Genomic DNA, 13,331 nt, shown 5'->3' with positions numbered 1-13,331 from the left:
CTCCCCAGCTCTCCACACCTGCCTCTAGTCTCCCCAGCTAAGCCCAGCCCAGCCCAGCCTGGCCCAGCAGAGCAGCCTAGGCTGGGATGGCAACAAAGCAGCAAATGGAGAAGTGGGGGGTCAGTGCAGTGTCCCTGCTGCTGCCATCTGCAGGAGATACCCCCGTACACTACTCACCAGGGAAGCCTGCAACCACCCAGGCCAGCCTTATTCCCAAGAACAGCACCACACTGCTGGCCCTGGGGCTCCTCAGGCACCACCACTGCACACACACAGCACCCTGCTCTGCTCCCAGGACACCCCATGTCCCACAGAGTCTTGTCCCAGGCCAGCACGTCTGGGCTGGCCTGAGCAGCCATTCCTGCATCCCCTGCCCATGCTGCCCACAGCCCCCCAGCTGGCAGTGCTGCTCTGTAGAGCTAGGGGGCTGTGGTGCATGGGGCTGTGGGGGCACTCTGCAGGGCCGTGCTGGTCAGGCTGGGAAGGCAGAGCCAGCTGGTGGGGGGCACTGGTACTGACTGCCTCCCACACAAGTGGTTCTTTGGCCATGGAGGGTGCGCACAGATAGCTGGCCTCCTTCAGAGTCAGAGACTCACGGAATAGCCAAGATGGAAGAGACCCACAAGGATCATTGCATCCAACTTATTTCCAATGTCATTAGATGTTTTGGGGTGATTCACTGTATTCAGTCTACAAAATGTCAACTGAGGTATGACAATGCAGCAGACTGCTTTCCCTGTACCTGCTGTGTTCCCTGCAGTTGCAGAGCTCTCCTTTGCCTGTTCCCACCCAGATTTAGCACTATATCTATACTTCAAAAAGTTATCTTTACTTTGCAATATCTGTGGGAGTAGCTTTGGGAGAAGAGCTGAGCCTTCAGGCACTGCCCTCAGCAGATCCTTCTATGCTGCAGATGCTGGTATGGAGCCAGCTGTATTAGAGAAGTGTCCCTGGCCTGTCCCTGCCTGTGGACACAGAACTGCCCCGGAGCAGCACGGTGAGCAAGAGACAAGAGCAATGAGTCCTCGCAGCAACACAAGGGCTCTGTAGGAGAGTACGAGGTGAAAGGGAGAGCAGCTTGGGAAAGAAGAAGCTCTTGGGCTCCTTGGCAGTGCTGCTGTACCAGGACACTTCTTCCCTCCACCCCTGCACACAGCCAAGTGCCCCTGCAGCTTCACTGCAGGTCTCTGAGGGAGGATCGTGGGCAAGCATATCACTGCAGGGTCGTTTTTTTTATTTAAATACACAGAGAGCCTGCCTCCTTGTTTACACCAAGTCCAGGAGTCACATGGGACATGTAGATACTTAAATGAAAGAATATGAACAAAGACATTTCTTTGTGGACAATAATTTCACAAGCAATATAAAGAAAAATATATACTCAAACAAAATAAAAAACTAACAAACAAACAAACAAAAAAAACTAACCTGCATCTGGGCCTTTAATGAGTTACATTATGAATGATATGCAGAAAAAGAACTAGACAGTGGGTTCGAGAGCATCCTCTGCAAGTTTGCAGGTGACACTAAACTCAGTGGTGCAGTTGATGCAATAGAAGGGAGGGAATGCCATCCAAAGGGATCTGAACTAGCTTGTGAAGTGGGTCCATGAGAAACTGAAGATGTTCAGCAAGTCCAAGTGCAAGGCGTTACACCTGTCTCAGCACAATTGGACACGAGGACAGACTGGAAGAAGAACATATTGAGAGCAGCCCTGCAGAGAAGATTCTTGTTCTCGTGGACATGAACTGTTCAACATGAGCTATCAGTGTGAGCTTGCATCCCAGAAGGCCAACTGCATCCTGGGATTCATCAAAGGATGAGTGGCTAGAAGGTCGAGGGAGGTGATTGTTCCCCTCTACTCTGCTATTGTGAGGCCCCACTTGGAGTACTGAATCCAGGTTTGGCGCCCCAGCACAAGAAGGATGTTGATCTGTTAAAACAGGTCCAGAGGAGGGCCACAAAGATGATCAAGGAGCTGGAGCACCCCTCCTATGAAGGAAGGCTGAGAGAGTTGGGTTGGTTTAGCCTGCAGAAGAGAAGGCTTTAGGGTGAATTCATTGCCTACAAACCACCTGTCTGAGCTGGAGCAAAAGCCCAGTGCAGGGAATGGTGGTTATGAGGGGCTGTCTGTGATGATTGCGTCTTCTCAGTAATTAAAGGGGGCATAATAAAAGATGGAGTACAACTCTTTGCTCAATCAAATAATGACAGGACAAGGGGGAATGGTTTTAAACTTCTTCACTCAGAGGGCGGTGAGGCACTGTAAGAGGTTGTCCACAGAACTTCTGGATGCCCCATCCTTGGATGTCTACAAGGTCTGGGTGAATGGAGCCCTGGCAAACTTAATCTAGTGGGTGACATACTTGCCCATGGCGGGGGGGGTTGGAACTAGATGATTTTTGAGGTCTCTTCTAAACCAGGCAGTTCTATGTTTCTATGATTCTAAGACAGGCAGTTTATTCCTTCTGAAAAACACTCATTCATCACTTTCCACACCGCATCTTTCAGCTCCTGGTTCCTCATGCTGTAGATGAGGGGGTTCACTGTTGGACTCACCACCGAATACAGAACTGCCAGCAAAAGATTCAGGGAGGAGGAGGACATGGAGGGGGGCTTCAGGTAGGCAAATATGGCAGTGCTGGTGAAAAGGGAGACTACGGCCAGGTGAGGGAGGCACGTGGAAAAAGCTTTATGTCGGCCCTGCTGCGAGGGGATCCTCAGCACAACCCTGAAGATCTGCACATAGGACAGCACAAGGAAAACAAAACAACCAAATAATAAAGAGGCACTAACCACAATAAGCCTAGCCTCTTTGATATAGGCATCAGTGCAGGAGAGCTTGAGGATCTGGGGAATTTCACAGAAGAACTGGTCCAGGGCATTGCCTTGGCAGAGGGGAAGGGAAAAGGTATTGGCAGTGTGCAGCACAGCATAGAGAAAAGTACTGCCCCAGGCAGCTGCTGCCATGTTGACACAAGCTCTGCTGTCCATTATTGTCCCATAGTGCAGGGGTTTGCAGATGGCAATGTAGCGGTCATAAGCCATGATGGTGAGGAGAGAAAACTCTGCTGTGACAAATGTGACAAACATAAAGACCTGGGTGGCACAACCGAAGAAGGAAATGGCCCTGGTGTCCCACAGGGAATTAGCCATAGCTTTGGGAACAGTGGTAGAGATGGATCCCAGGTCGATGAGGGCGAGGTTGAGGAGGAAGAAGTACATGGGGGTGTGGAGGCGGTGGTCGCAGGCTATGGCTGTGAGGATGAGGCCGTTGCCCAGGAGGGCAGCCAGGTAGATGCCCAGGAAGAGCGCGAAGTGCAGGAGCTGCAGCTCACGTGTGTCTGCGAATGGCAGGAGGAGGAACTCAGTGGGGAAGCTGCTGTTGGGCATTTGCTGCTTCTGGGCATAGCAGCCTATTTATGGAGGAATTTAAAGAGGCAAGTTAGATAGTGTTTTCTGAGCAAAACCTAAGCCATATCTCATTGAAACATCCTCAACAAGACACACTGCCTTTTCCAGGGAAGAATACATGCTTCTGCCTGGAGCTTTTGATTTGGTTGCCTAAGAATGCCTAAGAGACCAGGTTAGTCAACTTTGCTCTCTGGAAGGGTCAGTACTGCCCTGTAGGTACATGATAAAGACCACCAGGGACTGGTGGTGGTCTCTGAGACAGGTACCTGCCCCAGGTAGCAGGCTCCGGGAAGCAGAAAGACTCCCCCCTACTCTTCTGGGTGGCCTCCTTCCTCCCACAGCTTCTCCCCGCAATGTCCTGGGCAGCTCCCCAGGCAGGCTGAGTGCTGAGCCTGGCAGGCAGCAGAGGCCCTGTCCCGGCACACAGTCCCTGGGGCACAGCAGGGACCCTGCTCTGCACCACAGCCCTGGACACCCCGTCTAAACGCCCGGCTGCACAACTTGCAGCTGGCCCCACAAGAAGGAAACCTCATGTTTTATCCCTCTGACAGCTTTGGAAGGTAATCCCTGCTCTGGAATTTGTCATTTTCCTCTTATCCAAAAAAACTCGTCCTGAGTCCTGAGTCCTCCTGAAAGCTCCCATAGGCTGTGGGATTTGACAGCAAATCTGCAGATGGCACCAGGAACAACAGCTGCATTGCCCTGTAGCCAGAGACTTACCCTGTTCAGGGCTATGAAGATTTCTCCCGCAGTGAGCTCTCAGCATCCCCCCTCCACTCTGCCTTTAACATCTCCCTCCCTTCTCTCACTGCCCTTGTCCCCTGCAGGCAGTGCCCCCAGCCCTACTGCGCTGTGCAGAGGAGTTGCTCCTGGGCAGAGCTGTCTCTCTGCAGTGCTGCCCGCTTGCCAGGAGCTCCCCTTGGTCCCAGGAGCCCAGCCCAGCTCATCAGCACAGGGAGCTCTTGACAAGTCCCTGGGCCTCCACGGAAATCAACTTTGAATCACACTCAAGCAGTCTTTTGGGATACAATCACTTCTCTAAAGTTTTGATCGGGACTTATTTCCAGTGCTGTCTTTGCTCCTAATTCCATAGAAGATGTTGGCAGGAGAATCATCTATTCTTGTCCCATTATGTGACCAGACACCCTCAACGTGAAAGGCAGGGTGAATACCACCTCTTCCAAGCACTTGGAGATATTGGTGGGATGCTGTGGAGTGTGTGTGGGGGAAGAGATGACACGACTTTTCCACAGAAACTCAAATCTCTCTGTCTACATATGCTACAAAACCACTTGTCAGCCCACAGAGTCAAGAAACATACAATGCTTTGGGTTAAAGGGACCCCAAAGACCATCAGGTTCCAGTCCCCCCTGCCATGGGCAGGAACAAATCCTACTAGTGTTGCTCAAGGTCCCATCCATCCTGGCCCTGGACACTATCAGGGAGAGGGTGTGGAGGAATGGTTAAGTGAAGTAGGCCATGTGAATGTTGAGCAACTAGGAGGTCGCGAGTTAACAAAGTATCGAACGCAGCTCATATGAGTCTGAGAAAGTACGTAAAATCTGGGAGGTTTCAGGGAGGTTTCAGGGAGGTTTCAGGGAGGTTTCAGGTACAAGGACATGATATCTGTTGGTGGTCTGGGAAAGTACTAACTGTGTTATTTCGGTTGATGGGAGTGAGAAACTAGCTGATAAAATAGAGAAATGTACTAACCAATCATGAGCTTAGCTTTTGCAATATGTATGAGCTAATTATATTGAATTAGATAAAAGACGACTGAGCTATCCAATAAATCGAAGTTCACTGATCACTCATATTGAGCGTCTGTGTCTTCCTTCCGTCGACAACAAATGTCTTCGCAACAAGAGGGCATCCAACACTTCTCTCGGCAACCTGTTCCAGTCCCTCACCAACGTCCCAGTGAAGATTTTCTTCTTTAGATTTAATGTAAATGTACTGTCTTGTAGTTTAAAGGGATTGCCCCTTTCCTAGAGCTACAATCCCTGATAAAGATTCTATCCCTATCTTTCTCCTATTTTTCTCCCCCAGTTCTGTTAAGGAGAGTCAGGAAGACAGTGGCTGCGTTGTGCTTCGCTAACAGCTGGGGATAAACCACAAAACATCTGAGGACACAAACCTGACTGACAATTGATAAAGGAGGCAGTGAGGGAAGCAGACATGGTCAATCACACTGACTGAAGATAGCACGGGAGAGAGAGAAAATATTTTTTCCAGTGAGATTATCTGATCAGGGACTTGTTGGTCTGGAAACCAATAGAAAAGGGGGAATGCTGGTTAAAGGGTATGAGAAGAGGCTGAAGACACTTGGGTTGTCTAGTCTGGAGAAAAGAAGGCTGAGGGGTGACCTCATTGTCCTCAACATCTTCCTGAGTGGGGGAAGTGGTGAGAGAGGTGATGATCTTTTCTCCTTGGTAACTGACCACAGAAGGTATGGGAATGGCACAAAGCTGCACAAGAGGACATTCAGATGGGACATCAGGAAAAAATTTTGTACTGTGAGGGTGGTTAAATGTGGAACAGGCTCCCTAGAGACCTGGCTGATGCCCCATGCCTGTCAGTGTTCAAGAGGCATTTGGAAATTGCCAGAAATTAATCACGGATTTTTTTTTCCTATATATATGCCCATAGTTATGTATATTTATATTCATAACTATGAATATTACTATAGAATCATAGACTATCCGAAGTTAAAAGAGACACATAATGATCATTGAATCCAACTCCTAGCTCCACACAGGTCTACCCAAATGTTTTTATAAACAATGTGGATGTAGGACTAGAAGGTCTTTTGAGCTAATTTGCTGATGATACTAAACTTGGAGGAGTTGTTGACTCCATTGAAGGTGGAAAAGCCTTGCAGAGATAGATTGGAGAGCTGGGCAATCACCAACTGCATGAAGTTTTAAAAGAGAAAGTGCTGGGTCCTGTAGCTGGGATGGGGCAACCCTGGCTATGCTTACAGACTGGGGGACGAGACGCTGCAGAGCAGCCCCACAGAGAGAGATCTGGGGGTTGTGGTTGACAGCAAGCTGAATATGAGCCAGTAGAGTGCCCTAGCAGGCAGGAGAACCAACCGTATCCTGGGGTGCATCAAGTATGGCTTTGCTAGTTGGTTGAGGGAAGTGACTGTCCTGCTCTACTCTGCGCTGATGTGGCCTCTCCTCGAGTACTGTGTGTGTTCTGGGCACCACAGTACAAAAAGGACATGAAACTATAGAAGAGTGTCCAGAGGAGGGCAACAAAGATGGTGAAGGGCCTAGAGGGGAAGATATATGAGGAGCGGAAGAGGTCACTTGGACTGTTCAGCCTGGGAAAGAAGAGGCTGACGGGAGACCCCATCGTAGTCTACAGCTTCCTCACGAGGGGGAGTGGAGGGGCAGGTGCTGATCTATTCTTTTTAGTGACCAGCAGGACCCGGCACTTGGTCTTCTTAAACTTCATGCAGTTGGTGATCACCCATCTCCCTAATCTGTCCAGATCTCTCTGCAAGGCATTTTCACCCTCAACAGAGTCAACAACTCCTCCCAGTTTAGTATCATAATCAAATTAGCTATAAACACCTTCTAGTCCTACATCCAAATTGTTTATACAAACATTTAATTGAACTGGCCCTAAAACGAAGCCTTGAGGGACCCCACTGGTGACTGGCTGCCAACCTGATGCGGAGCCATTTACCACAACCCTTTGAGTGCTACCCGTCAGCCAGTTATTCACCCAAGGTATGATATTTTTGTCCAGCTATATGCTGGACATTTTGTCCAGTAGGATCATATGTGAAACTGTGACAAAAGCTTTACTGAAATCCAAAAAGATCACATCAGCTGGTTTCCCTTGATCAATTAGATGGGTGATCTTATCATAAAAGGAAATCAGTTTTGTCAAACAGGACCTACCTCTCACGAACCCATGTTGACTGGGATCAATGACTGCATTGTCCCCCAAGCACACTTCAATAGCTACCAGAACAATCTTCTCCATACTTTTACCAGGCACTGACATGAGACTAACAGGCCTGTAGTTACCAGGGTCTTCTTTCCTGTCCTTCTTGAAACTGGCACGACATTTGCCAACTGGGACCTCTCCACATTCCCACGACTCTTATAATAATTGAGAGAGGCCCTGTGATAATGTCAGCCAGCTCTCTGAGCACTCTGGGATGAATCCCATCCGGACCCATTGTCGTGGTTTAACCCGGCCAGTAGCTAAACACCACACAGCCATTCGCTCACCTTCCCCCTTCCCTCTCTGGGATGGGGGAGAGAAACGGAAAGTGAAGCCCGTGAGTTGAGATAAAGACAGTTTAATAAGACAAGAAAAATAATAATAACAATAATAATAATAATAACAATGATGATAATAGCACTACTAATAATAATGTGTACAAACAAGTGATGCACAATGCACCTGCTCACCACCCGCTGACTGATGCCCAGCCTAACCCCGAGCAGTCCGGCCCCCTCCCCCCGGCTAGCCACCCCTATATATTGTTTAGCATGACGTCAGATGGTATGGCATACCCCTTTGGCTAGTTTGGGTCACCTGTCCTGGGTCTGTCCCCTCCCAACTCTTGCTGCACCCCCAGCCTGCCCATTGGCAGGACAGAGCAAGAAGCTGAGACGTCCTTGGCTTAGTATAAGCACTGCTCTGCAACAATTAAAACATTGGGGTGTTATCAGCACTCTTCTCATCCTAAGCCAAGACATAGCATTCTACCAGCTACTAGGAGGAAAATTAACTCTGTCCTAACTGAAACCAGGACACCCATGGACTTGAATGGATCCAGGTGTAGCAGCAAATCACACACACTTTGAGGGTCAGTTGGGCGTTTATCATTCCCACTGTCACGGTTCTCCAGCTCAGGGCACCCAGGGTCCAGAAGCCCATCCTCGGCATTGAAGACGGAGGCAAAGAAGGCATTAAACATCTTTGCTTTTCCTATGTCCTTGTCTGTGAGGTGACCTTCCCCATCAAGTAGAGGATCTATATTTTCTCTGGTCCTCCTTTTTCTATTCATATATTTAAACGAAAACTTTTTATTGTCACCCACAGATGTGGCCAGCTTCAACTCTAATTGGGCTTTGGCCACAGGAATCTTCTCCCTACAAATGTGAACAGCATCCCTGTAGTCCTTCCACTTTGCCTGACCTTGCTTCCAACAGCCATACACTTTCTTTTCATCCCTCTGCTCCAGAATAAGATCCCTGGTCAGCCAAGCTGGCCTTCTTCCCCACCTTCTTGACTACCTGTGTTTTTAGGATGCAGTGTTTAAAGACTGACCAGCACTGATGGATGCTGACACCTTCAAAAGCAGTTTCCCAGGGGACCTTGCTAACTAGTCCTCTGAGCAGCCTGAAGTCTGCTCTCCCCATATCCAGGGCTGAAGTTTTGGTAGCAGTTTTCCTCCTGTCACAAAAATTTTAAGCTCAACCACTTCATGGTCACTATGACCAAGACAGCCACCAATTTCCACAGCCCCCACAACACTCTCTGTATACTCCAGCAACAGATCTAGGAGGGCACCTTTCCTAGTTGTCTCCCTTAACACTTGCACCAAGAAGTTATCATCGCGGTGCTTTAGGAACCTCCTGGACCTGCTTGTGTCCGCCTTGTGATATTCCCACTTGACATCTGACAAGGTTTTGCACTCCATCACTTAGCTTATCACCTGCGGGCCTTATTTTATCCCTTTCCCCCTTCAACTCTAGTTTAAAGTCCTGTCTATCAGCTCCACTAACTCCTGGGCAAAAATCCTTCTCCCCCTCTGAGAGGGGCGCATCCCATCTGGTGCCAGTAGGCCCAGTGTCGCATAGACCTTCCCATGATCAACAAACACAAAGTTCTGCCAGTTGCACTGGTCCCAAAGCCACAAATTAATATGGTGAGTGTGTTTGTCAACACTGATCCCTCCTATCAGAAGGACAGAGACAAACACAACCTGTGCCCCTGATTCTTTAACCAGTCACCCCAAAGTCCTAAAGTCCCTTTTGATTGCTCTTGGACTTCTCCTTGCTACTTATTACCAGCCTGACAAAACAGTAAAGGCTGGTAGTCAGAAAGCTGTACCAGGCAAGTGACTTTCCTGGCAATGCCTTTTACCCAAGCCACAGGGAGGCAGCAGACTTCCCAGTGGGCTGGGTCCAGTCGGCATATCAGACCCTCTGTCTCTTTCAGAAGGAAGTCATAGAATCATAGAATCATAGAATATCCCGAGTTGGAAGGGACCCATAAGGATCATCAAGTCCCACTCCTTGCACCACACAGGTCTGCCCAGAAGTGTAGACCATGTGACTAAGTGCACAGTCCAATCGCTTTTTAAATTCAGACAGGCTTGGTGCAGTGACTACGTCCCTGGGGAGCCTGTTCCAGTGTGCAACCACCCTCTTGGTGAAGAACCTCTTCCTGCTGTCCTTTCTGGCTCCTGGTGGCTCCCGAGTGGCCTCAGTGCAGGAAAGAGCCTTGCCTGCCTCAATGCCCTCTCCGCTACAGAACACATCTGCCCTGGAACCGATCTCCTTATTTGTGATCACAAGTTTGTGATTTCTTTATTCTGGAATGCCTGGTAGAGTTTCTGGGAAGTTTTCAGTAGTATTTTTGTACCAGCTGTACTCCAGGTTCCCTTGGGGAAGAACATTGTTTTGAGAATTACCCCACTCACTGGGTAACCTTGAGAAGCAGGGATTACAAACACCATAAAGGCCTCAAAACACAGGATTGTCATACACTCTGACTGCACAGTCCAGCCCCTTCTCCCCTGAGTCAGAAGGGACCTCTAGAGGTGTCCACTACCATCATCTTCTCTGAGCAGTGATAGCTTTACAGGTAGACAACATTAGCTCTCAGCATCCCCCCCTCCACGCTGCCTTTAACATCTCCCTCCCTTCTCTCAGCCACCCTTGTCCCCTGCAGGCAGTGCCCCCAGCCCTGCTGCTGTGCTGTGCAGAGGAGCTGCTCCTGGGCAGAGCTGTCTCTCTGCAGTGCTGCCCGCTTGCCAGGAGCTCCCCTTGGTCCCAGGAGCCCAGCCCAGCTTAGCAGCACAGGGAGCTCTTGACACGAGGGAACTCCAGGGAAATGATTTTGAATCAGGCTGAAGCAATCCCTGATGTTCCCTCTCTGAGCTGGGGAGAGACACTTACTTCCAGCAGTGTCATTTCTCCTACTGGGAGAAGATTCATCAAAGAATCACCTTGTCTTCTTCCACTTTTAGGCAGGACACCCAGAATGTGATTGGCAGGGATCACATTTTCCCAAGCTGAGGGAAGTGATCACAGGGAGTCAATTGATGCATCTCATTCTGAGTTTGATGTCCTAGGCCTGTAAAGGGGGCCAGAACCTTCCTTATCAGCCACAAACCCACACAATTTGGGATTTCTTTCACCTCTGCTCAGATATGTAAAAAATAATATAGGCTAAATTCCCACAGTAATTACAGGAGACAGAGAAGAGCAGTGAGTTGTTCAAATGTAAACACCATTTGACATTTGAGGTGCACAAAGATGTCTGTCTTAGCGGTAATCCTTTAAGTTAGGACTTCAGAGACTGGGAATGTAGGTATTAGAGTTTTGTCAGTGCAGACTGCCTAAAAATGTGGCCTCCCTTTGTGCCTTGTCACTCACCTGCGAGCTGTCCCTTGTCATTTAGCTAAACAATATAAACCTCCCCTTTAACATATCTCTCTCCTCCCCAAAATTGGGAGTAGATTAATGGAGAAGTGGTAATTTAGAGACAGTACTTTCTAAAAGGTGTTTGAGAGCTTAGGCACATGAGTGGACTGCCCTACATCTAGTAAATTAGGAAGCTCTATCAATTGCCTTGAGGGTAGAGGGGCCTTACAGAGACATCTTGATAGATTAGAACATTGGTCAGTCACCTACAATATACAATTCAATAAGAACTAATGCCAGATTCTATACATCAGACCATGTATTCCTGAATGTACATATAGACTGAGGGACAAGTGGATGGAGCATAACTCTGAAAACAAGGGATCTGGGGGCTGTGGTTCATGGTAAGCTCAGGATAAGTTAACAATGTTCCCTGCATGGACCATGGTGGAGTTGATCCTGTGGGAGGGCAGCATAGCTCTTCAGGAGAGCCATCTTTGGCCCCTTCAATATCTGCTTGGAAGAGTCCTTTGGAGTAAGGCCTTGTATTGAAGAGCAGTCCAAGAAAGGTGGTTAATATTCCAGGACCACCCCCTCCAACATCAAGGGCAGTCCAACCCAAGAAAAACAAACTCAGGTAAAAACAGCAAGAGGCCTGCATGGATGAACCAGAAGCTTCTCACCAAACTCCAGCGCAGAAAAGAAGCATAGACAAGGTGGAAACAAGAACAGATACCCTGAGAGGAATACAAAGGCCTTGTCTGAGCATGTAAGGAAGAATATCGGAAAACTAAAGCACAACTCCAGTGGAATTAGGACAAGGATGTCTAAGGCAGTAAAAAGAGCTTCTAGAAGTACACAGGTGACAAAAGAAAGGTTCTGGAATATGTGGACCCACTGCTGAATGAGGCCCAGGATCTGTTGATACAGGACAGGGAAAAGACAAGAGGTGTTGAATTCCTTTTTCACGTCAGTCAGTACTGGCAAGACTGCCCTTCAGGAATCCCTAGTCACGAAGAATGGGGAGAGTCTGGGAGGAAGATGTACACTTGGTGGGAGCGGATCAGGTCAGGGCATACTTGACCAAATGGGATACACATATCTATGGGACCTGACGGGATTCAGCCATGACAGCAGAGAGAGCTCCCTGATGTCCTTGCGAGGCCACTCTTGGTCATCTTGGATCATTCCTGGTGAGTAGCAGAATGTCCATCCTAGCTCCAAGAAGTATTACTTGCAAAGGCAAATGCCATGTTTCCTAACATTCTCCACACCATCAGTAAAAAAAAAAAAAAAAAAAAAAAAAAAAAAAAAAAAGTGTTGTTTAAATAGCTCAATAAATGCATATCTTTTTATTTATGTCTCAGACTTTTTTTTTTTTTTTTTTCCAGACTCATTTAGCCTCAACTTTGCCTTCCAAACAAAGACTTTTGTAGCCTCTTCCGTCTTCTAAGACTCGGTCACATGTTAAAGGAAAGATGAAAACAAAACACTCTTCCAGACAGCTGTTGCACTGGGGTTCTCCACAGATAAGGTGTGTGAGTGCAGAGGGTAAATGTTTATGAGAGTGTTTAGAAACAGTCATGGAGAGTGTCTACAAAGCGTCAAGGGTTTCTGTTTCTCATACTGTACCCCATGCCATGTAGGTTGGAATTGTGCAGGACATGGTGATGGGACACAGCCAGGAGAGCTAACCCAAAGTGTTCAAACTGATGTTCTTCACCATCCAGCAACCCCCTGCAGCCTACCACCTGACTACCAAAAGCATGCCGTGCACACCAAATACACCTGTGAAGAGCAGCTGAGAGAGATGGGATTACCTGAAGAAAAGAAGACTCCAGGAGATATTGTGGTCTTCCAATACATAAATGGGGCCTACCCACATGCGTAGTGACTAGACTAGACTAGACTAGAACAGAGTAGTTTAGTTGGAAGAGACCTTCAAAGATCATCTAGTCCAACTACCTGACCTCTTCAGAGCTAAACAAAAGTTACAGCATGTCAATGAGGGCAATGTCCAAATGCTTCTTGAACATTGACAGGCCTAGAACTACAAGCAGGTCTCAAGGAATCCTATTCCAGTGTTTGACCACCCTCACAGTACAGAAATTTTTCCTACTCTCCAGTCTGGACCTCCCCTGGTGCATCTATGTGCCATTCCCACACTTTCTCTGATCAGTTACCAGTGAGAAGAGGTCATCAGCTCCCTCTCCACTTGCCCTCCTAAGACAGTGGCTGAAAGCAATGAGGTCGCTCCTCAGCCTTCTTTTCTCCACACTAGACAACCCAAGTTTC

The 13,331-nt window shown here is 48.3% G+C and overlaps 1 protein-coding gene across 1 annotated transcript; it reads right to left on the bottom strand.

Moving 5' to 3' along the window:
* Positions 1 to 2,445: 2,445 nt before the first annotated feature.
* LOC309891579 (olfactory receptor 14C36-like) lies at positions 2,446 to 3,393 on the bottom strand (the record flags this gene model as incomplete). The annotated part of the gene is made up of 1 exon (XM_082785933.1): positions 2,446 to 3,393. The coding sequence occupies one exon, from the start codon at positions 3,391 to 3,393 to the stop codon at positions 2,446 to 2,448; it is 948 nt and encodes a 315-aa protein (XP_082642059.1).
* Positions 3,394 to 13,331: the final 9,938 nt, after the last annotated feature.

This window comes from Aythya marila (assembly GCF_965140915.1).
Source record: "Aythya marila genome assembly, contig: HAP1_HAP1_SCAFFOLD_158, whole genome shotgun sequence".
Lineage (NCBI taxonomy): Eukaryota > Metazoa > Chordata > Aves > Anseriformes > Anatidae > Aythya > Aythya marila.
Note: the sequence above shows the minus strand (reverse complement) of the source record. Positions and strands in the feature narration are given on the sequence as shown.